A 26,194-nucleotide genomic window follows, 5' to 3' on the forward strand; every position below is an offset into this window, starting at 1 on the left:
GATTTTTTTTTAAACAGAACGACTGCTTCTTTATATTTAGCCTGACCATCCAGACATCAACTGGAACCTATCTTGGCTTTAGTTGTAAATAAAACACACACAAAAACAATCATCTGTTTATACAAAACAAATATTTACAAAATGTTCATAAATGTAACATGATTAATAAGCACCAAAGTGGATTGTGAACACCATGACATTAAAATATCATATTAAAGAAAGACAACAAAATATGACTTATTATTATTGGAAAGTCTGTTTTATATATGAATCTGTTTATATAATCTCTGTTACTGTAATGCATCTGAGTAACTTAAGGGCAAAACTGCATTACCCAATTGACATCATTACTGTAAACCAACATACATGAATGTTTAAAGCAAAATATTGACATAAGAAACAAAGAGACAACTACATATATGATATCTATATTAAAAGTTGCAAAGATTATGATCTTACTTATGAATACAGGAACAAAATTAGATAATCGCAAATATAAATCTCCTTTAAATCAGCTGAATAGGACTACCGGTATATACAACAAAGGGCTGCACTTTAGCGCATGATACGCCAGTTGCTCTTTTAACTTGTCTTTTAATGAATTTATATGATCAACTAGAAATAGTGTGAGCCCTGTCAAATACCCCCCCCCCCCTACCCAATTAATAATTAAAAATGCACAAAAAAATTGGCACTATTAAGGCTACCTCAAATTTAACTAAGTTTGTTGTCTACAAGAATTTAAATGTTTTAAATTGAACTAAAGATTTTACAAATTTTATGTTTTCATCAGATTTTATTAAGTATTATCTGTTACATCAATAGATATAAATAATTCACCAAAGTTTCATGGACATTGGTGAAAGCCTTTTTGAGTTATTGTCCGAAGTGTTAAAAATCCCCCTTTCTTTTATGAATAAAGCCCCATAAATCCAAAACTTAAAATCTGATATTTATAAAATTTAAAAGGGAGCTTACATCAATAGATATAAACAATTCACCAAAGTTTCATGGACATTGGTGAAAGCCTTTTTGAGTTATAGTCGAAGTGTTAAAAATCCCCCCTTTTTTATGAATAAAGCCCCATAAATCCAAAACTTAAAATCTGAAATTTAAAAAAAAACAAAAGGGAGCTTACGTCAATAGATATAAACAATTCACTAAAGTTTCATTGACATTGGTGAAAGCCTTTTTGAGTTATTGTCCGAAGTGTTGAAAATCCCCCCTTTTTAATGAATAAAGCCCCATAATCCAAAACTTATAATCTGAAATTAAAAAAAACCAAAAGGGAGCTTACGTCAATAGATATAAACAAGTCACCAAAGTTTCATGGACATTGGTGAAAGCCTTTTTGAGTTATTGTCCGAAGTGTTAAAAATCCCCCCTTTTTTATGAATAAAGCCCCATAAATCCCAAACTTAATATCTGAAATTAAAAAAAAACGAAAGGGAGCTTTCGTCAATAGATATAAACAATTCACTTAAGTTTCATGGAAATTGGTGAAAGTGTTTTTGAGTTATTGTCTGAAGTGTGGACGACAGACGGACGGACAACGGTATACCATAATACGTCCCGTCCCGGGCGTATAAAAATAAGTTGGTTTACAGTTTATCATGATAACAAAATAAGTACAAATTATATAGGTTAAAGCTTAAGTTTTGGAACAAGTAAAAGTTGTTAATACTTTAAACTAGTTGGTTAACAGTATATCATGGTAACAAAATAAGTACAAATTATATAGGTTAAAGCTTAAGTTCTAAATCAAGTAAAAAATTGTTTTTACTTTAAAAACATTGTCTACACAGATGTAGCAGTGTTACTGTTCCTTTAGTAAGGGAGATAACTTTTAATGAAATCTATTCCTATATAATGTCCCTGAGGCGTACCATGTCAGACACCCTTGAATTTCATTGGTAGAGACTTCAGCTTAGTTTGTTGATCTTCATCAATCCATCCTTTTTCTTTCTTGTTAGATCTGAAAGTAAAGAAAAATTGGCTTTACATTTGAAAATGTTTTCCCATTTGAATGGTTTTACAGTTTACACTATTCATTTTGGGGCCCTTTATAGCTTGTTTCATGAGTATATATATATTTATGAGTTAATGGAAAGCTTATGTCTAGTCACTGTGACAGTGTATAGCAATTTACCTTTATATTGATAATGATACCAATAAGACATATTTAATAATACAATAAATAATAAAACTTAGCATGCCTATATACTTTTATTATATATATATTAATACAAAAAAGATGAAATATTTTCTAAAAAGACAATATTACAATGAATTACTGATTCTAATAATAGACTTAATTTAAAATGGATTAACAAACAACCCTCCAAAAAATTCTGAGGCAATCCTTATCTTAAAAAAATTATTTTGTATGTGTTGTATAGGCAAATACAGTGACTTCTAGCAATCTACTAGAAAACATGTACAATGAAAGACGTGTATCGAGGGGAAACAGGAAAGAGGATGTAAGGGTATACTGTAATAGAGTTGATGTTGGAATTCATATTTTAAAAACAAATAATTCAGTCATTATAGTCTGCTGCTCTATAATGTCTACATTAACAACTGAATGCCTGGTCAAAAGCTAGGAATTTAAGTTAGCTGACCAATGATTGACCTTTCTTTGGAGGGTACAAATCAAAAGTCAGGTCTTTGACATGTTTTGAATGTATAGTGAATTTCAAAGCAATTCAAGTAGGAAAGATGAATTGCGAGTAAAAGAGATGATTTACAAGGAGGGAATGAATAATTTGGGTAAAAGTAATTTCAGTGTGTAGCTATATGTATAGTTTGTAAAAATGGACATTTAATAAGTAAGAAAATCAGTATTGCAACATTTACCTGCAAAAAAACAAGATGAAATATCAGATTCTGAAATATTTAAAGCTTATCTGCCATGTTGTACATTACAGTTCAAATTTGACTATTTAATACAACTGCAGTCAACCATTTTAAGTAGAGCTGAGATAATAAAAAAAAAAAAGAAAAGAAACTTTTTATTTTTTTCATAGAAAGAAAAAGTTTGTTCTCCAACACTTAGACCTCATCACTTTTTTTGAATGTGAAATGAAAATTAATTTATTATCAAATGTCCATTTTATGACTTTTGCCATTGTGTATGAAATTTTAAAGTGAAAGGAATGTCATACTATCTTTCATCATTACTGAATAAGATTTTCAAGTGATGATCTCCTCCTGAAATAAATATACAATATACCGTTTATAACCAACCAATTAGATTGCTTCATTCCATCATTTGAAATTATATTTATATTTACATACTAGGTAAATTAAAGGCTGGGTTTTTAGATACATATAATTAAAGCAGGTCAGTTTATAGCATCAACCATACATTTATGATACTTGTGCATAACTTGCCTATAACCAATTCTTATATTACCTCTTCTGATAACAAGACCCAAGTCTATTGCACTGATTTATTTTTGATTGGTACACAGATGAAATTGGACTCATAGGGATCCAAAACTAGAGGCTCTAAAGGGCCTGTGTTGCTCACCTTGGTCTATGATCATACTAAACAAAGGACATACATAATAGATGAGAATAGAATTCATGAGAAAATTAGGTTTTGGTGATTATGATGTGTTTGTAGATCTTACTTTACTGAACGTTCTTGTTGTTTACAATTTTCTCTATCTATAATAAACTTGGCTCAGTAATTTCACAGGAAAATATTTTGTAAAAGTTTACATAAATTTACGAAAATTGTTTAAAATTTACTATAAAGAGCAATTACTCCTTCAGGAGTCAATTGACTTATTTGTAGATCTTACTTTGCTATATATACATAGTTGTTGTTTACAGTTTATCTTTATCTAAGATAATATTGAAGATAATAACCAAAAACTGAAATTTTTTCTCAAAATTACCAATTCAGGGGCAGGAACCCAACAATGGGTTGCCTGATTTGTCAAAAAATTTCAGGTCAGTTAGATCTTGACTTAATGAACATATTAAAATGAATGAGATTTGCTCTTAAACCTTTGGTTTCAGAGATATAAGCCAAAATCTACATTTTACCCCTATGTTCTACATACCTGCAAACTGTCACTATTTGTGGGGGATTTCCCCCATGGAGTCTCCAAAATTGAAATTTTGAATGAGCAATTTTGTCCACAATTTTCAACAAAACAATTAATTTTACAATGACATGAGGCTTATAAAAGACTGAAGAAGCCAAAAAACAATAGTAAACTGTATTATAAGGCCCCTTGGAGGTTTTTTAGGACTATGACAGCCATGTTGCACACAAAACCCCCATGGGCATTTTGAAAAGTTGGCAGGTATGGTTCTATTTATAGCCATGGTGGCCGTCTTGGTTGGATGGCAGGGTCATCGGACACATTTTTAAAACTAGATACCCCAAGGATGATTGTGGCCAAGTTTGGTTAAATTTGGCCCAGTAGTTTCAGAGGAGAAGATTTTTGTAAAAGTTTAGAGACGCCGGATGACGGAACACAGATGCCAAGTGAAAAGAAAAGCTCACTTGGCCCTACAGTTGTTTCAGAGGAGAAGATTTTTGTAAAAATTAACGACAATGACGCCAGACACAAAGTGATGAGAAACGCTTACTTGGACCTTCGGGCTAGGTGAGCTAAAAAGCTAAGAAATAGGTCATGAAAGTTAAAGACAAACAAGGTGATTGCAGTATTATTCCAATTAACTGGTATAACGTATTCATACTTCTCTACAAAAGAAGCCTGTCAAGTTCAAATGTCAGAGTAAAAATTCTAAACATTTTCCACAATTGAAAAAAAACATAAGTCAGAGAAAGAGAAAGAGAAACGGTAACTGTTCTACATTTATTATTATATTTTCTATCAACTACCAGGGGTTTTAGTAATATGGAATAAACATGCAAAGTTCTGAACTTGCCACCCAAATAATTATAACTTATCCACTAGCTCTAAGATAAATGAAATAAATATACAAACCAGGTACATATATTTAGTCTGTACTCAAAGCAGCCATTAAGAAATTCTAGAGAGGTAGAAATATAGATACAATATACAAAGAAAATCTATATACTTATGCCTGATAAATATGATATCTGTCTGGAGTTTACAGAATAGAAGAATTGGCAAAAAAAAAAGAAGAGAAAAATGAGCCAAAAAATAAAGGTAAGAGAATAATGGGCAAACTAATAAATTGTTCCCATTTGTTTAAGATGATGCAGAATTGAAGACCGCCTTTCTCATTCCTCCCATCCCAACCCAAAATTTTTTTACAACAAGAAAACGTTTTTTTTCAAAAGTTCTAGAAGAGTACTTTATACATACAGAACAGGAAAGTAATATTATTATAAAAGAACATATTCTCCTTCTGTTAGAATATAAAGCTTTATATAAAACTGAACTAAAAGAATGTTTTCCAATTAATACATCAATTCTAAAATTTTGAATTTTCCACCAAAAATGTTACAGGATTTGTGAAACTTGACTTATAACTTGTATTCAAAACCTGTTTGACTAATTAGATGTTATAAGACTAAGCATTTCCTCGAAGCCCATTAATCTGGTATTTTTGTCCACTGATTAGCAATCCCAATAATAAATGAACTTATTTCTGAATTTTTGATAGTTTTCAGAACTGAAATTTGGGAATATAGTTAATTGTAGTGTCATTTTTTGTTATTTAAAGAAATTCCCTAAACACAGAATTTTAAATCAATCTTTATGGATTTTTTTCTCAGCTAGAGTTTATTTAAACTTTTAACATTAACTTCATCTTCCATACTTTTAAAAAATTGAAAATAAAGTAGTCTCTTTTATCACATATTACAAGCTGAAAATTATATTTGTCTGGGGAAAAAATCCTGCTGTTTGAAATTGCCACATTAGAAGCCTTTAAAATGCTATGCGCTGGTAACCCACATGAACAACTCCTTACAAACCATAGAGTGGATGTTTAGCAAAATGCACAAACCAGAAGGTTATATACTCAGAATTTGATGGACATCTTTATATACAATACAATTCTACAGATAAAAGTTTGATTATAAGAAATATAAGAGTGTCTACAAGGCCGAAAAGCTTTTTCAATAATCCTATGAGAGGACTATGATCTTTGACCTATGACTTTAGCATGAATTAATGATGAATGTTGTAATCTTTTTACATATAATGCTCGAAATGAAAAATAGCCATTTCATTAAAATATACATTGTCAAAAAACAATACATATTCCTAAATGATTTAAAATTTAATCTCTATTTCCGAGGTAGTCACAGTCACTGATATAAGTTAAGCTTGTATAAAATATTTTCACTACTTTTCTACGAATAATACCTGTAATTTATAATACTTACTTGGCCCCTAGTAACCTTCTTCTTTCATTCGTTCTTGGATAATCTCCTTCTTCATCGTCCATCATTTCCTCAAGCTGGTTCTGGTCATTAGAATCTATGGGTGCTATAGATATATCTCTTACAGCTCGGAACTGACCACAATTGTTCAAATGTTCATTCTCAAGTCGGAAAAAATTCCACACAAATCGTCTGAAGTACAAATTATAAAACATTAGAGTAAATTAAAAACTATATATAGATATACATTGTATACATAAAAGAATTTTATACATTGAAGTCAAAAAGTAACTTACTTCAGAGGGATAGATATTTTTCTAATTGTGAATATATTTGTAATGCTTAAATGTTGTTCAGTGGTTGCCGTTTGTTGATGTGGTCCATAAATGTTCTTGTTTTATATTTATTTAGATTAGATTTGGTTTTCCTGTTTGAATTGTTTTACATTAGTATTTTAGAACCTTTTTGCTGTTCCGTGAGAGCCAAGGCACCATGTTGAATGCTGAACTTTGACCTATAATGGGTTTACTTTTTACAAATTCTGACTAGGATAGAGAATTGTCTCATTGGCACTCATAGCACATCTTAATTCTTATATATCTAATATCTATTTATAAAAGCTTGAATACTTACCTGAAAAGTTCTAACGAGGCTAAAAGAGTAACTAAGACTTCTTTATGTTCAAAATATGGATTTTCTCCAACTGATACAGTCAGTGTCCATACAAATCTTAAAACAAAATCTTCAACTATGGCAAAATAATAATAACCCTGAAAAAATAAAAAAAATAAAATTAATTAGTTATTTCCAGACAATTGAATTAATCTAAATTAAATTTGAATACATATCTGATTCAGCAAAAAAAGAAGTTGGCAACAAAACTGAATACAAATCTGACACAGATTGTTGATATAATATCAAAAGATTTTTCATGTTTTGTTTGCAATGGTATCAAATCAAAATAATTGTGTATTAAGGTTTCAAGTTGTCATGCCCATACAATGCAAGTTCAGGATAAACTACCAAAAATGAATGCACACAAATATTTCAATTTTAACTTTTTTGCTGTTGTATCTGTTTTTTTATGCCTGTTTATACATAACCCAGCTCAATTTTTTAAAATATGCTAAACTGGTATAAAAATGCAAAACATGTATTACACTAGAATGATGCACAAGATGTTTCTTTTTAACCTCTGCTGTTGTATTTACAAAATATGCCTTTTATATGACTTCCAATCCTTCATTATTGAGACACTATCATTTGTGTGACAGTTTTTGCTAACATTTTGATAGAGAAAGAATAATGGAAGTTATAGAATGTTTAACTTAATCATCCATAATGATAACTGATGTAATTAAACAGATGTAGCTATGTTGCAGAAAAAAATATTAGTCTTGAGAAGATTTGATTTTTTGATTTGATTTTTTTTTTGGTGGAGGGAGACAGAGTGCCCCGAGAAAACCACCAACCTTCAATAGGAAAATTGACAATCCTAGTCAATTAAGATTGGAGTCAAGTGCACCCGTGGGGTTTGAACTCACAACCTTAGTGTTGACTGGCTAGTGATTATCTTGAAAAGATATTTCCTGCCAAGTGTCACATAAAGATTTACCTTTGTTTCACAAAATACCCCTCATGATCACACCATGTCATGATACATTTGTTTAATATTGCTTGCTATTTTTTAGTACATTCTAATTAAAATATCCTATTGCAGTACAATACCAAACAGCTACCTTAGATGCATATACTATTTCTTCTCTAAGAAATTTATTTTCTCCAGCATTTCTATCTAGTATACCCCAATCCATTTTCAGATCCCACGTCAACGTATAACAAGATGATATTACTGCTGCTATTATCCATAGGTAAAAGAAAGCATGGTTCTGTTTGTATTCTTTGCCCTGCCACTCTGAAATATAACTATAATATTAGATGATACAAAAAGATGACTTCATATTTAATTCATCAAAAAGGTGAAATGGCTGCTATGAGTTGAAATGTTTATGATTGAGAAAATTAATAAAAATATATATAAGTTCTTGAACAATTCTTTAATTTACATATGACTTTGTGAAATATAACAGAGAATTTGATTACTTAATTTAAATTGAAACTCTCACACCTCATTCTGTCTTCTTTGCTTCTTCTCATGATTTCAATGGAAAATTTAAGAACATTAATAATAAAATTTGGTAATATTTTCATTATCTGGACACATGAACAGTGACCTAACTACAATATCAGGCAGAATTAATTTTTTTAAACCTGGCTTGCATTATCTTTATGCATTAATATTGAAGGATATTTAAAAAAAAAAAGAGACTTTTCTAAATGCTGTCAAGAATTTTAAGGCTAGGAAGCACCTCACACAAATGAAAATTAAGGATCATAAATTAACTATTGAGTAGGGATGTTATAGAAAAATTGACAAAGATATTTTGCGCCTGTCCTAAGTCAGGAGCCTCTGGCCTTTGTTAGTCTTGTATGATTTTTAATTTTAGTTTCTTGTGTAGATTTCGGAGTTTTGTATGATGTCCATTATCACTGTACTAGTGTACATATTTTTTAGGGGCCAGCTGAAGGACACCTACGGGTGCGGGTATTCTCCCTACATTGAAGACCCATTGGTGGCCTTCGGCTGTTGTCTGCTCTATGGTCAGGTTATTGTCGCTTTGACACATTCCCCATTTCCTTTCTCAATTTTAAAGATAAAAGAATTTGTAAATTTTTTTCTTTTTATTAAATTAAGTGTAGTCCAATGATCACTTTCTATTTTGTAGAGTTGAAATATTTAAAATCACTTTCTATTTTGAAGAGTTGAAATATTTAAAATCACTTTCTATTTTGAAGAGTTGAAATATTTAAAATAACTTTCTTTTTTGAAATAAAAACAATCAACAATAAATCAACAATAATTCAAAAACTAGAACAAAAATATCAATCATGGTAACAATGATAAAATATGTATATAATACCTCCATAGTATTTGTATGAATCAGTTGATGAACCTATAGAAAATGTAATTGATATAATATCACTTGAATAGTCATAGTTTTGACTGTTTCCACAATATCTACAACAAGTAAAACTGTGAGCTACTGCTCACTGATGATACCCCCTCCAACATATTTTGCCAATTTGGTAAACAGGAAGTTGTTGAGTGATAATCTAAAACCCATCAAACAGTATAACTGACTTATATAAACCCTGTAACAAAACTTCAGAATTCCTTGTATTCTAGTTCCTGAGAAAAATGTGCCCGAAAGTTGTTCATCAGGTGCAAAAATCGTCAATTTTGACGATTTTTCGTCCTCTATCTTGACCTTGAAGACCAAGGATGCTGGTAAAGTTATCCACCTGTAGCCTGCATGTAGAGTGGACCCCAGTTAACAAATTGACCCCACCAGTTGTTAGGTGGGAGTGAATCTGATCTCAGTTCAGCAGTCTACAGAATGTCATCAGGACCAAAAATACAGAATTTCCCAATTTTTTACTTCATATGGACCAGAAACCAAAATAGTCATTTCCTAGTTGTATTTCAATAATAATTACGATCAGTAGTTATATGCCTTTGGGTTTGCACTACTTTTGCAAGTTTTAGGCCTCTGAACTCCCTAAGTAAGACACAGAAGCCTGCCCTTCCAAAAAGCTGAGTTTCATCTGATTTCAATTTTCCAAGTCCGTATTTGTGCTCAAAATGTAATTTATACATTAGAAACATGACTATAGATAGCCTCAGGTTGACTGAACATGCATAACTTCCAAAAAAGCTATCATAAAGGTGACTTCTAAAAGTATGGAAAGCCATATACATTGGAGCCAAATAACGGAGGTCTGGGTATGCCCGTCATATAACGGATACCGCAATGTAAGGGTTAAAGCAGAGTATAAAATCTTTGTAGAAAGTATCATTAAAACAAATTAGGGTTATATAAATGTGAATAGATTTCAGTAAGGACAAAGTGAATTGAAAGAAACAATTCTATTTTTTAAATGAACGAAAAAAATAACTATTTGTATATCAGATATAGATAAAAAAAAATGTCTTACTGTTATTTGTATTGTTGGTTTGTTGTCCCATTTATGTTTACCCTTAATTCCTTTTATCCATATTGAAAAATAATCTTACCCAAAGTTGAAGAATAAAGGCCAGAAAACAGTACAACAAAGAATGTTGTAGAATATTTTCCTGCATTAACAAGATGGGGAAACGCCATCTTTGTGTCTCTGTAACGTCTCAGACATTGAGCAAATCTGAACCAGGCAGGTAAAGTACTAACTATGGATCTGATACCAAACTTTGACATTGTACATACTTCTGGTCCTGCAATGAATAATAAGCAATTCAAACCAATGTTAATTTTTTAAGAAAAAAAACATTTTGTGATTAGGAAATATTTTAGGTCTAGCATTTCCCAGACATGGACATTTTAATTACTGTACAAAATTTGATATGTGTCTTAATGAATTTAAATTAATACTAAAGAAAAGAAACAATGGGCTCTAGGATCAATAACCTAATGTGTTACAAAAGTCACTTTTAGAATTTTATGAATATACTACAAAATTTAGGTCAAATTTTAAATGGAACTTATTAATCACAAACCCAACAATGAACTACATTATGTCACAATTTATCTGTCAAAATAAAGAATACTTCTTCTTTTCTAAATTTCTTTTTGAGCATTGTGTTTTTTCATTTGCATCTCCAAATCAAATGTGTGATTTTCTACTAACAAAAATCTTTCTGTTGATCTTCAAAATTTTAGTATACAGTCTTTCAAAAATTTTCAATAACACTTAACCTTTGTAATGCTAGGCCTAAGGTGTACAGTTGACCAATGGTTGTCTATATCCACATCCTATGGAGAGTTGTCTTATTGGCAATCATACCCCATTATCTCCTATTTTTATAGTGTTATAACTCTTATTGAAATCTGTCAACCAGTTCATCCAAAATTTAAAATTAATTCAATTTATTGTTACTATTTTATTATGCTACAATAAATGCCAATTTAAACCATTCAAACATGCCTAACTTTCTCCCATTTGTAATTTTTTGTTAATTTTTTCATTTTATTTTTATTTCTACAGAAATGCATTATAACAATATAAACTTACTATTTGGTCCATGCCATTCTACTTCAAAGGCATAGAAACATACCATATATTCAAAATCTAACAAGACAATGGCCAAACTGTTTAACTGGTCAGCCAGCCAGAAGTCAGCAAAACCAACATGATGGAATGGTGAAGTAACAATACGAAACTGAAAAATAAAGTTAAATTTATTTTATTTTATCATCGCTACAAGGACATCATTTTAGAATATAAATCAACATGCAGACATATTAAAAAATATTTAGGTATTTTTCAACCCATCTTTCATGGTAATATTCTATACCAAGCAAAGAAAGTTGTCATCCAAAACAAAAGCTAACCAAACTTTTATACAGACTTGATATTATTTAGGAAATTGTTACAAGCCATTAGAGATAGCACTTTTAAAATTAATATTGATTCACTCATAGGGTCTTTGCATTGCATTAAACACATTCTTTCTAAAACCAGTTGTTTGCATGATACTGTACATTTTGCTGGGTGTTGGTTTATTCCACATTGGTTAGAGGAATAGATGATGGTTGAGATTATGTGACATTCAGTTTTGCTGAAATAGTTTACAGTATTGTATAGGAGACAGTGAAAGCAGGCCTCCTTGTACAGCTGTTCTTGTTGCTTTCATAATCTATTGGTGGCCTTGGGCTGTATTCTGCTAATAGGTCGGGTTGTTGTTTTCTTTAACAAATTCCCCATTTCCATTCTTTATTCTACCAATTGGACTAAAATTAATAACTGTGACTTTAATATTATTGTTTTTTTGCCAGCTGTTGCAGTTCATTCAAAACTCTGACCTTATTGTATAATACAGTATTTTGAAAGGTCAACTGTTTTTTAAACTGGTCAGAAATTTTACTATAAAACTGCTTTAAAATAGTCAAAGTTAAGTCATCAATAATACAATAGGTGAATAAAAAACTTACCAAAACAGAGAGTAACCAATATCTAGAACTATGGTGAAATATACGTATAGGATTAATCAGAAACAAAAACAAGAATCCTGCCATTATCAATGGAAAGATAAAGGGAGGCCATCCTAGATGGTTACTGAATAAATAGCCTAGTAAACACAATGTCCATACAACTGCTAATGCTGCTGCTAACTGAAAAAATATAATCATTTAAAAAATTTGAAAATGTTCTATATAAAAATAGTACAATGTACAAACACATTTTAGTATTCATTATTAACTTTCAGATGTTCTTAATCAGTTACTTTACATTAATAAATGTATAGGATATTAACATCCTATATTTCAAATATGACACATATGTAAAAATTTGTAAGGGTTCCACAGAACCCAGTGTCTCGCCTATTTTTGCTGTAAATCGCAGGCTCAACAACAATGAGGAAAAAAATCAATAAAAATATTCCTCTTGTTACTATTTTATGATTGTAAGAAAATCTAAGTCCATTTAAAAGTAAATTACAGAAATAACTGAGTATTTTTTTTACAAACTTTACTTCTGGATACAATCTAATGATCATAAATTAGCTTCTGTCCATGTTTGGGACATACCCAGGATAGTTTAAGAAAGTTATTAAAATTTTAAAAACTTTAACCACAGAGTGAATGTAATGGTTCCCCGCAGAAAAACTAAGTCCATTTAAAAGTAAAATATAGAAACTAGAGGCTCTCAAGAGCCTGTGTCGCTCACCTGTTACTGATGTTGGTCATCTTGGTTGGTAGGTGGGGTCATTAGACCCTTTTTTTAAATAGATACCATAGTAATGATTGTGGCCACATTTAGTTTAATATGGCCCATAGTTTCAGAAAAGAAGATTTTTGTACAAGTTACAAAAATGACAAAAAGTTGTTCAAAATTGACTATAAAGGGCAATAACTCCTTAAGGAGTACTCTTACAATTTTTATCATGTTGACTTATTTGTAGATCCTACTTTGCTGAACAAAATTGCTGTTTACAGTTTATCTCTATCTATAATAGTATTCAAGATAATAACCAAAAACTGCAAAATTTCCTTAAAATTACCAATTTTAGGGCAGCAACCCAATAACTAGTAGTCAGATTCATCTGAAAATTTGCGAGGGGATAGATCTTATTCTGATGAACATTCAAATCATAAAAGATTTGCCCTAAATGTCTTAGTTTTAAAGATATAAATCAAAAACTGCGTTTTACCACTTTGTTCTAAGTTTAGCCATGGCGGCCATTTTGTTTGGTAGGCGGTGTCATCTGACACAATTTTCAAACTATATACCACAATGATAATTATCGCCAAGTTTGATTTAATTTGGCCATGTAGTTTCAGAGAAGAAGATTTTTGTACAAGTTACAAAAACTGACGAAAATTTGTTAAAAATTGACTATAAAGGGCAATAACTCCTTAAGGGGTTGACTGACAATTTTGGTCATGTTGACTTATTTGTAGGTTTTACTTTGCTGAACATTTTTGCTGTTTACAGTTTATCTCTATCTATAATAGTATTCAAGATAATAACCAAAAACTGCAAAATTTTCTTAAAATAACCAATTCAGGGGCAGCAACCTAACAACAGGTTGTCCGATTCATCTGAAAATTCTAGGGCAGATAGATCTTGACCTGATTAACAATTTTACCCCATGTCAGATTTGCTCTAAATGTTATGGTTTCAAAGATATAAGCCAAAATATACATTTTACCCCTGTGTTCTATTTTTAGCCATGGCGGCCATCTTGGTTGGATGGCCAGGTCACCGGACACATTTTTTAAATTAGATACCCCAAGGATGATTGTGGCCAAGTTTGGTTAAATTTGGCCCAGTAGTTTCAGAGGAGAAGATTTTTGTAAAAGTTTACGGACGACGGACAACGGACGACGGACGAAGGACGCAGGACAACGGACGACGGACGCCAAGTGATGAGAAAAGCTCACTTGACCTTTCAGGTCAGGTGAGCTAAAAATGGATTTATTTATTTACAAAATTTACTTCTGGATACTATCTTATGATCATAAACAAGCTTCTGTCCAATTTTGGTACAAACCCAGGATAGTTTAAGAAAGTTCTAAAAACTTTAACCACAGAGTGAATGTTTTGTTTCCCCGCAGAAAAAACTAAGTCCATTTATAGTATAATACGGAAAAATGGAATTTTATTTTTACATAATTTACTTCTGGATACTATCTTATGATCATAAACAAGCTTCTGTCAAAGTTTGGTACAAACCCAGGATAGTTGGAGAAAGTTATTAAAATTTTAAAAACTTTAACCACAGAGTCATTGTTTTGTTTCCCCGCAAAAAAAACTAAGTCCATTTATAGTAAAATACGGAAAAAATCGAATTTTATTTTTACAAAATTTACTTCTGGACACTATCTTATGATCATAAACAAGCTTCTGTCAAAGTTTGGTAGAAATCCAGGATAGTTTAAGAAAGTTATTAAAATTTCAAAAACTTTAACCACAGAGTGAATATTTGTTGACGCCGCCGCTGCCGACGCCGACGGAATGTAGGATCGCTTAGTCTCGCTTTTTCGACTAAAGTCGAAGGCTCAACAATAATAAAGAAATGTATTTGTGGTATATCAGTTAATCACACACATCAACAAAAAAAAAGCTTAGAAATATAGCTTTTATGGTATTCTTTGTCTCAATATTGCTATGTCCATTGTGTCCATTGTGTGTAAAATAATGTATAAAAGTGTTTATATTTACTTGTTGAATGTTTTTCGAAGGTTCATGAACTTTAATGCAGGCCTTGAAATTTCTAATAGATAATTATTATAAAAGTATCTACCGGTATTAAAAATCCCTGTTTTTATGTGTGTGAAAAATGAAGGGATTGAAACACTTAAGCAGTGCTCAACAACTGAACAAGGTAAAAATTTTTAACTGATATTAATCAAATGTTTCTATTTGATAATAAAACATATTTTCTGGTTGCTAATGTAGGCATACTAATGATTCATTAACTATCACAATAGGTGCAGTAAATTTGCAGAACCCATTGGTGGCCTTCAGCTGTTGTTTGCTCTACGGTTCGGTTGTTGTCTCTTTGACAGAGTCCTCATTTCCATTCTCAATTTTATTACTTCTATAAAAGTTATCAAAGTACCTCTAACAACTGATGTGGTGATAAATGGCGACGGGGATCAATTTCAAATATCAGTACATGATTGACCCCTGATGACCTCCAGCCATAAGTATTTATACCTAGGAAACAGATCATCATGATAATCAGGAACATTCCACGGAACATTCTCAATGCTGGCTCCCAATTCCCAGAATGACTGGTAAAAAATGCTGAAAATAAAACCAAAGTTTGATGTATTTTTGGTAGAAGTTAGCATTCTAATGTTATTAACTCAATTTTTCTTTCAATTGTGTTTCAAAATTGGTTTGTACTTAGGACAATGCAGTATAACTTGTCATCCAAATCATTGTGTGTCAGTGAAAACCAAAACTCTGATTGATTGATTGATCATTGGTTGCTTAGATCAGGTTAATTCTTTAACATGATTAGTCTTTAATAGAGACTTAATTAATTCTCTTGGAAAATTGTCTCAAGGGCAATCATATCACATCATTTTTTAATTTAATTTTTACAGCAAATTAAATATTTTGAAATGCACATTCTTGGTCTGTTTTTTTGTTTTTAATTTATCTTGTGTACGCTTATCTTGTTTTTTCTATTAATAATGTTTTTTCTATTTTTGTCTAAATAGCTTTTTTGGAGGAGTCAGGTGTTTTTGAAGTCTGTTGAAGTACCTAATATTTTTGTTGATTTCTATTATGTTTTTATGTTATGTTTAAACATTTATTTTTTTATTTTACCATTTTATTCCTGTAAGAGCTGATGAGTAATAATTAACTATAAATTCTAAAACTTTATATTGAAAACAAAATATAAATATTGAACATTCGATAACATACAGACAGAGTAACGGGAAATAACTGATACCATACCTGTTATTACCACAACAATGACCAGAACAATAAACATTCCGAAAAACAGACCAACTCTACACATAGTCATTGGGTTTTGCTGAAAACATAAATAAAGAACATTTTACTTTAAGCTTGGAATTACTTTTTTTTCCAAAACACAACAGGCCTTTCAATATACAAAGCTAATTATATTATAAATAAGAAACAAATGACATATCAATTTTTCTTTTCTTGTGTTTCTTTTTTTCCAAATTTATATAAAATAGCAGAAATTAGATTGATATTTAGAATTATCTCCCTTTGTATAGTGATGGTCATTTCAATTTTTCCAATGTGAACTTTCAAATTTCATGTACATGCATATGGAGTATGGTATATTTTTCCCAGTTTGTATGATATTCTATGTTCTATTTAAGGAATAATTGTAATATTGTTTCTGTCTATGAAGAAGAGTAGGCTAATGCTGCTACAAGGCAGCACTCGCACCCAATCCACTATAAATAAATATGTTTAAACTATGAAGAAATAACATCAACAATGTGATGCACACTGAATAACTCGTTTTATTTTGAATAGACAGATAAAATATTACAGTTTTTTGTTATAATTTAATTCTAAATTCTATTTTAAACTGAAGTAAACCATGAAAAAACGTTGATGATGTCACGTTTACATGACTAAATTATGTCTATGAGCTGATAAACAAAACAACATCAGCCAATCAAAAGATACATTACATCCAACACTAAATTTGATCCTGTTATGATTTTTTTCATACATGGTTGGTGTATAAAGGGTTTATAGAATAATAAGACTGTGTTATTTTTTTTTGTGTCGTTTGGTTTTCATCTAATTCACATACACCCCACTCCAGTGGCAGTATAAATATCATCATTGGTACATAGTGATATGTCAGAAAAGTTTTCCAGCTTCGTGTACCTGTTTACAGAAGTTGAGATTCTTCAAATACAATTCTTATTGTTCATCATGTATGTACAATGTACATCATTACATGATGTATATATATGTAAGACAAACTGAATCAAGAATAAATTTACCTTTTCTCCTAATGGAGGGACTCTCAGTCTTTTCATAGCTTTTGATCTATTTCCCCCTTCTAAGTCAGAGGTCACACTTTGCTACAAATGTAGTTCACCATTTAAAAAAAATATATAACTAATATTAATGCAATGCAATATGACAATCATTTATTTATAAAGTCATGCAATATGACAATCATTTATTTATAAAGTCATGCAACACTTTTTTCAATTTGAGTATATTAAATTTTGCTTCATGTGTACACATCTTCATATAATGTTTTTCTTTTGTTAAAAGTTTTATCTTAAATCCATCTAAACTTAAGGAGCTCTACCAAAATTACAGATGATTCTTATATATTACTCCCAAAACGTTTTGCAGTTGATATACATGTAAGAAAAAACATGTGGTTACTTACCTCTGTCTCTTTAATCAGGTGATCTACTTCCTTGTTGGTATAAAATGGTGCTGTTTCTACATTCTGTTGTCTCCATTCTACTCCTCTGGTTGTTACCATTATCTATAAACAAATCTCACTTTATAATAATCAAAAAGAAATTACCAAACAAAGGCAGTGTGACATGTTAACATAAAATACAAGTAGTTCACTACTTTTCATGAGGTATCAGAATATTATGGAACAATTGTTAACAATTTTAAAATGAAGGAGATCTTTTGGTAACTTCACTCCTTTCCTTTTTAGTACATTGTATTGATACCTCCTTAGCTTTCTAATGTATGTTATTTTAGTGTTCCTGATGAAAGATTATCCAGAAAATTTATAAGGTGTAATTTCTTTAATAAACACATGACAGCAATACCCTTCTTGCACATCCCAAAATAAAAGAATGAAACTACAGAACATTATTTTCTTACAAAAATCTAGAACCCCTGGATCAGTAAGCCATAGAAAACTTACTTTATCATGTTTCTTTAAGATCTTTCTGAACCCTGTAAAGTTTAGAGACTGACAGTTCTGTAGAAGGATTAAACTAAGGTATAATTTACTGAATGTTAACTTCAGTAAGCATCAGAAAACCTACCTTATCATGTTTCTTTAAGATCTTTCTGAAGCCTGTAAAATTCAGAGACTGATAGTTCTGTAGAAGGATCAAACTAAGATAAAATTCACTGAATGCTAGTTTCAGATCATGGAGTTTTCTAGTGTGTATCTGTGCAGTCTCTCTGTTTTCTTTATCCTTAAACAAGGAATAAACAGCATTTGATTTCCGTCTTCGTAAACCATGATGAGGTTTATTTGCATGTTCCAGAAATGCATCAAGCTCTGCTCGTAAACTGGCAAATTTCCTATTGGCTTCTGATATTTTTTCTGTAAAAAAAATAACATTATAGGTAGATTCAATAATACAGATATTGGAGGAATCTTGTGCATACACCAATATATATGAAATAAATGATAAACAATGTTTGTAATATTTCTATTGAAACTCTTTACCAGTATTTGATAAGCAAATTTATTTACTGTCTCTCTTTTGTTTAAATTTTTTAATTCATTTATCACTTTATTTTCTCTCTCTCTCACTCTCTCACTCTTAGCTTCATGCATGTTTGTCCATGGCTGTATAATATAATATACAAGAGAGAGGATAAGCTAGTAATAAAACCAGGTTTTATCCACCATTTTCTACATGAGAAAAGTCGGGAATATGACAGTTGTTATCCATTCGCTTGATGTATAGGAGCTTTTGAATTTGACATGTTTTTAGGGACTTTCCGTTTTGAATTTTCCTCAGAGTTCAGTATTTTTGTGATTTTACTTTTTAATACTGTGAAAAATTTCTTTCCAATTTTTACCACTCTTTGCAATGAACAAAGGTCATATTGTGTTTAAAATCAAAAACTGGCAATGGTTATTTTAAACATCTAGATAAAACTGAATCATGACAATGTGAATTATACAAATTTTCTACAGCATTGTTAAAACTTGCCATAAAAGAAAGTGTTGATTTTAGACAATTCTTTGTCACAGAACTGAAAGAATCTTTCATCAAATCTTGCATAGTATCTCTGTAAAGTACTGGCATCAGCAACTGAAAAATTAAAAGATAGGAACTTTTTATGAAAATTGTGTTTGAATATTTAGCGACTAGTCACAAATTTCCAAACTAATGTTGGTACCTAAGTTAAAATGAATTTATGGCATATTTCTCATGTATAGACATTTATAAAGTATTCCATCAGCATCGTATCAATACTAGATGCATTCATATTTTTACTTAAAAAATAATCCATGACAGCTGTAGATATGTTTTCATTAAATAATGGGTTTGGCATTTATATTCAATTATTATATCTCTAGCAACAGAGAGGGGTGATAATATACATACCACAGACTTGGGACAAGCACAAAAAATGTGGGGGGATTATATGTTTTGTGAGATCTCAGCCATCCCCATACACCTCTAGCCAATGTGGAATAAACAAACACACAGCTCAAAACGCAGTCAAAATAGCATACTAGTACTACACACAATAACAAAATGATTATGATTGTGTATTAAAAAAATTGTAAGGGTTCTGCGGAAACCCAGTGTCTCGCCTACTCTTTCTGTTAATCGCAGGCTCAACAAAAATGAGGAAATAAATCAATAAATTATTCCTGTTGATTCTATCTTTTGATTGTAAGAAGCTTCTGTCCAAGTTTGGTTAGTTTATGAATCTAATAAATGTTTAAAAACTTTAACTGTAGACTGAATGAAATGTTAACTGGAAGAAAACAAAATTTCCTTCTAGATACTAGCTTTTGATCATAAACAAGCTTCTGTCCAAGTTTGGTTCAAATCCAAAAAAGTATAAGAAAGTTATTGAAATTTCAAAAACTTTAATCACAGAGTGAATGTATTATTTCTTGGCAGAAAAACTAAGTCCATTTAGAAGTAAAATATGAAAAAATGGATTTATTTTTTTACAAAAATAACTTCTGGATACTATCTTATGGTCACAAACAAGCTTCTGTCCAAGTTTGGTAGAAATCCAGGATAGTTTAAGAAAGTTATTGAAATTTCAAAAACTTTAACCACAGAGTGAATATTTGTGGACGCTGACATCGACCACGACAGAATGTAGGATCGCTTAGTCTCGCTTTTTCGACTAAAGTCGATGGCTCGACCAAAAATGGAATAGATCTAAAAACATCTCAATATTAAGAAATTTCATCCACAAAGACTGGAAATTGTGTTTAACACTTTTAAACGTGAATTAAGATTTGATCTATAAGAGAAAATTTATTTCCAATTTTATAGAAATAGTGTAGAAACGTCTAAAATCTTGTATTTTTTTTTAAAAACAATAGAAATTGTACCAAGCTGTATGGTTGGAACTGGCTTTCACAAATTTTGCTATATGGCTTTGTCAACAATTACAAATATCAAACTGTATATGAACATGATGAAATAGAATTTAATACCTCAACAAATCATTGGTTTTTTCATCATAAATATAGGAAGTGGAGGGTATATATAGTAAACGAGCTGAAAGTAATTATTGATACAAGTTCATGAAATTAATCAAACTTAAAAACAAATTGATATTAATGAAAAAATATAAATGATTAACAAACAGGCTATTATTTGAACTTGGAACTATTTTTTATTACATGTATTATGGAATTTGCATGATTTCTTGTGCTTGAAATTTTTAATAAATTCCATGTTTATTTGGTATTATAATGTTTTGAGCGTTTCATAACACTTTCCATACAATGTATTTTGTATAGATAGTGTTGTGCACGACACAGTACAATCTATTGAAAATGTACTATCTTTTTTGTAATAGAAAGTGTTGTGCACAGCACAGAACATTAAATTACAAAATAAACATGGAATTTATTCAAAATATCAAGCACAAAAAATTATGCAAATTCCATAAATAAAAATAATTCCATGTTGAAATATAATAGCCTGTCAACAGTAATTTTATAAAATATGATCAGTAAAAAGACAATTAATCTCACCTGAATACAATAACGAACCTATAGCTTGTAGAAAATCATATCAAACTATATAATATATATATGACATGGTATAAATGTATTGAATCTCTGCTCATTTGATTACATATTTGGTGAAAACACTTATAAAAAATTATCCATTTTTCTTTTTATCAATTAGCAAATGATAAGAAAAAAATAATATGTAGTTAAACCTTAAATTTTTATAATTGTAATACAAATTAAGAAATCGGTGGTCAATGGTGGTAGCAATATGCTCAACCATTTCATCACAGAATGAACTATATGTATGTCAAATAATTAGTCCTTGATCATGTTGATAAGAGACAGCAACTCAAAGACATAAAAAAAAAATTGTGAGAAAATCGATCTGGTTGAGATGACCGACAATAATCTATAAATCAAGTGCCTCAAGTCTAGACTTGTCACGAAAATAATAAACAAACCTATCAAAGATCTGCCTTCAATACCAAATAAGTCACCAAATTATCTCAAGGACCAAAAAAACAAAAAAGATATAACTCAAGACATCCACTGCTAAGATATTTTACCTAGAACAATAATGACACTGACCATTTGAAAAAAAAGTATTAAAATGCACTAAAACTAATTCAAATAAATGAATTCAGCTGATTAAACACAATTTAAAATAATTTATCAAATAATTCAATCTGTAGTAATTTTGGCCGTTAGTTGTGGTTTATCCAATATAATTCTACAGAGTTCATCAGAAGATTTAACATCTTGATATTTGCTGAATATCTGATATATAACTTAGCTTATTAAATGCAGAGTAAATTTTCAAACGTGTGTATTACCAGAAAACATGTGTAGTCTGTTTTACAGTGAACACAACAATTTGCACACCAGTGTAAAAAGTTGATTGGTTGTCCAACCATCTGATCAGATTTTATTTTTCAAATTAATATAAAGGGTTGATTCAGACTTTGTTTCAAACTGGAATACTAATTTTGTTTCAACAAAATTCCATAGTAATAGACTCTGGAACAAATTATCTCAAAATATGGGGTAAATAAAATTTAAACATGATTGTATGCTAAAAAAAAAGTAATTTATATACATAAATATATGTTATAGTGAATTTGTATAATCAGTGATTATGTAGAATCCCTGGTTTTTTCAGGGATTATGTAGAATCACTTAACTCATTAGTGATTATGCAGATTCCCTAAAAATGACCAGTGATTTTACAGTCATAATCACTGATCATTTTGATAATTATTCTACAAATTCCCTAATATGATTTCAGGGATTATCAATAATCTGAAGATCCTCTGTTTGATAACAAAAAATAAACGACTCACATGTATTTTTTGCCAAGAGCCAGCGTCAAATGCACATTCATGTTCAAATTGTAAATCGTCAGTGTATGTTATTTGGAGGTTACCGGACATCTGTTTTGTGCTTTTTGTGTTCAAATGATCAAGAAATACAAACCGAGAGAACTAATGCAACTATGTGTACAGAAAAAAACAGACAGAACGAATGATCAACAGATCGAACAAAATTTTAGAGGAGGCTGACATTGGTTCTAATGTTTTGATACCAATCCCAAATGTTGACAAAGGAAAGGAGAAAAAAATTATGGCTTTTGTTCATCAAAAGACTGAAAAAGGATATCACTTGGCCACAAAACATGGTATCCTGCTCGGATCATATACAAAAAACCCAGTTTGAGTTGCTGATTCCCCTTTTTTGGTACTGTCAGATGTGTGTACTGAAAATTTTATTTCTGATCAATATATGTGAAGGACAGGTTTTTTTTGGCAGCAGTCCTTTTGCGCCAATTACTGTTTTTTACATGTTTTAGGGGTATCATTTGCGCCAAATTTTGTTTTCCAAATGTATCATTTGCGCCAATAATCAGAACTTATTTGCACCAATTTACCTGTACACATAGCTATCATAAATATTAATGATTAATATTTATTCTTATTTTTGGCGTAAAAAGTATCATATGATCAGAGATATTTCACCATGACATGAGCATCTGGTGAGAAATGGCTTGAAAGTCCATGTACAGAGAGAGAAGAAAACTTATTGCTTTGCTGAATATTTGATACAAGATATGCCAACAGAGAAGAAAATATAAGCTTTTGCTCATTATGTTTTAGCCACATACATTGATGACACAGTGCTTTGCTCCCACCATCTGTATGGGCTGAAACTCTATCTACCGCAAGACGTATTAGTAATGGAGCAGAAGCATTCCACAGGGAATTATTATGAACTTTTTTATGCTTTTCATCCTTCAATGTTTGTCTTTTTGGACAATAAAGTGAAGTTACAAGCTACATTAAATTATGAAGTACCCAAGCAGCAGCAGTAAGAAGAAAGTATGTTTCAGAAAAGGAAACATTTGCCGTGTAAACTGCCCGTTCCAAGTCAGAATAAAGGAAGAGGGAAGTCATTTGGTGTTTTTTTTGCGCAAATGATACCATGTAATTTTAAAACAGGTGGCGCAAACGTAGCATTGGAGGAAAAAAGTTGTGGCGTAAAAGGACGCATTTTTGGCACAAACAGATCTCTCCCGTTTTTTTAAATGTGGATGTTGCGGTAAAAACAGATGTGAAACCAACAGATGTGCATGTAAAAAAGCAGGGTAAGAGTGCAATAGTCGGTGCCATCAAAATTTAGTTTGTAAAAATAAATGATTGTTTTTAAATATTGTGCTTGACATTTTAAAATATGGTTTATAGTGCGTAACATTTTAATTTATAATATTAATATATTGTGCTTATCATTTTATTACATTGTGCTTGACATTTTATTACATTGTGCCTAACATTTTAATCAGGTTATCATTTTAACATATTGTGCTGAACATTTTACAATGTATGTGAATAATTATGTTTTAATATGATTCTTTAGAATAAATTATTTAATTTTATTTATTTTCTTTATAAATGAAACTAATTCTTCATTTCAGTTATTATGCATAATCCCTGACATTTTTTCTAGTGACTATACATAATCCCTGAAATTGTCAGTGATTATATATATATAATCCCTGAACTTAAACCAGTGATTCTATATAATCCCTGAAAATTTCAGGGATTCTACATAATCACTGATTATACAAATTCACTGTAACATTTATATAATTATCATAAAAATAAAGTATACCTTCTGTAGATGGAGACTGCTCTGATGCTTCGTAAATTAAATCTTTTAAGGCCTGAAAGTAAACATCATGTTAATTATTTATTAACATATAACATATATATATATACTAGATATGGGTATATATATTTTGATCTGCACTAATTGAGACTTCAACCTATTGATAAAAATAATAAGAAAATTCTAATTTTTATCAGCTGGCTGCAGGATTTTTCATACTCTGCTACATTTTGAAGAAGAAAGTTTATATCAATTAACATGATAATTAACTTAATATAAAGAAAAAATATGTTACCTGTAAAGCCTTATGTTTTTTTTATTGAAACCATAGATAAAGGCACAGTCACCTTCAGAAAAATATGTATAATGGACCAAAATGACAATGGGCGAACACAACACTATGGTTCATACATCATGTCCATATTCAGGTTGCAACACATCAAAAGGTTTGAAATTATAAATATATATATATATAACTAACTTAACATTTTTGTCTGCTAAACTGACCTGAGATACATGTATTCAAATTGGTCAAACACGTCTTGGTCCAACTTGTCCATAACGTTGTCTTTGGATGAGTTTTTGTGTATACTTTAATGTACATATCAACATGATCAAGTAACAACAGCATATTTTAGAACATTAATGCTATTTAATTTTTTTCTGTGGTGCTGTCGAATGATGTAAATTTCCTTTCGTTTTATAGGGTTATAATTATGGCACTGGCTACGGTTACATGGAAATGTAACAATAATAAAATAATTATTGTTACATTGGAGACTAATTGCCGGAATACAGGGTGGGGTACGGATACGATTAATTACGAATGTAACAATAATATTTGTGTCTGCGGTTACATTGAGTTATTGTTACATTACTGCACTTCAACGTACGGTAGATTTATTGAACTTAAACTATAAACCTTCCCTAGTTGTGTTGCTTATTATTTTCGCCAAGTAAGAACAAAGATGAACGAATGAATGTTGGCAACAGTTAACATTAATTGCATTCAAAATTACTTTTAAGTTTTTAAGTTTTATTGTTGTAAAATCCAAATAAAATTGTTCAAGTTTTATTTTGATACATATTACTAGTTCCAGCGTACATTGAAGTGCATTTATGTAAAAATAAACCGTAGACATAGTAGACTCAATTACTATATATATATATTGTTACATTCGTAATTAATCGGTTCCTTACCCAGCCCTGCATTCCGGCAATTAGTCTTCAATGTAACAATAATTATTTTATTATTGTTACATTTCCATGTAACCGTAGCCAGTGCCTATATATACATTACATTTATGTCTATATCTATTTACCTCATATTGTATGTATTGCTTCCTCCATTCTGGGGTTATATGGGCACCAAGATGTTCAGCAAATTTCATCTTGTTTTACCCTGAAAATCTGACAGGATACCATAAATGCTTGACCTTTCAGTGGATGTTATTGTCTGTTGTAAGAAATTGAAAGTAGACAGAGATGAAATCTTTTTCCTTTAAATGTCAATTTTTATGTTTGCCATACGATTTAAACTGTCAAACTAAATTTGCATTAATTTGTCAAGTAATCTATCATGTTTGGTCTTTATGCTTAAGTCAATGGACCGTAGAATTTGTTATTGAACATCAACATGTATCATTCTTCTCTGCTCTATTTTTACCTAATGTGAAAACGTCACG

The 26,194-nt window shown here is 30.4% G+C and overlaps 1 protein-coding gene across 5 annotated transcripts; it reads right to left on the reverse strand.

The window, feature by feature from the left end:
- Positions 1 to 673: 673 nt before the first annotated feature.
- LOC134707535 (solute carrier family 53 member 1-like) lies at positions 674 to 26,193 on the reverse strand. Of its 5 annotated transcripts, XM_063567383.1 has the most exons (18): positions 25,832 to 26,193; positions 24,513 to 24,564; positions 21,369 to 21,392; positions 19,345 to 19,446; positions 18,439 to 18,725; positions 17,814 to 17,915; positions 17,413 to 17,493; positions 16,373 to 16,451; positions 15,522 to 15,709; positions 12,388 to 12,567; positions 11,468 to 11,615; positions 10,476 to 10,670; positions 9,322 to 9,354; positions 8,080 to 8,255; positions 6,974 to 7,110; positions 6,344 to 6,532; positions 4,971 to 5,016; positions 674 to 1,975 (listed from the first exon to the last, which is right to left on the reverse strand). In XM_063567383.1, the coding sequence occupies exons 1-17, from the start codon at positions 25,898 to 25,900 to the stop codon at positions 5,007 to 5,009; spliced, it is 2,052 nt and encodes a 683-aa protein (XP_063423453.1). In that variant the 5' UTR covers positions 25,901 to 26,193; the 3' UTR covers positions 674 to 1,975; positions 4,971 to 5,006. The 5 variants fall into 5 exon arrangements, with proteins under 5 accessions (XP_063423453.1, XP_063423449.1, XP_063423450.1 ...); XM_063567379.1 differs by lacking the exon at positions 4,971 to 5,016 and having other exon boundaries at positions 677 to 1,975; XM_063567380.1 differs by lacking the exons at positions 4,971 to 5,016; positions 21,369 to 21,392 and having other exon boundaries at positions 678 to 1,975.
- Between the last annotated feature and the right edge of the window lies 1 nt (position 26,194).

Source organism: Mytilus trossulus, chromosome 2, assembly GCF_036588685.1.
Source record: "Mytilus trossulus isolate FHL-02 chromosome 2, PNRI_Mtr1.1.1.hap1, whole genome shotgun sequence".
NCBI classification, from domain to species: domain Eukaryota; kingdom Metazoa; phylum Mollusca; class Bivalvia; order Mytilida; family Mytilidae; genus Mytilus; species Mytilus trossulus.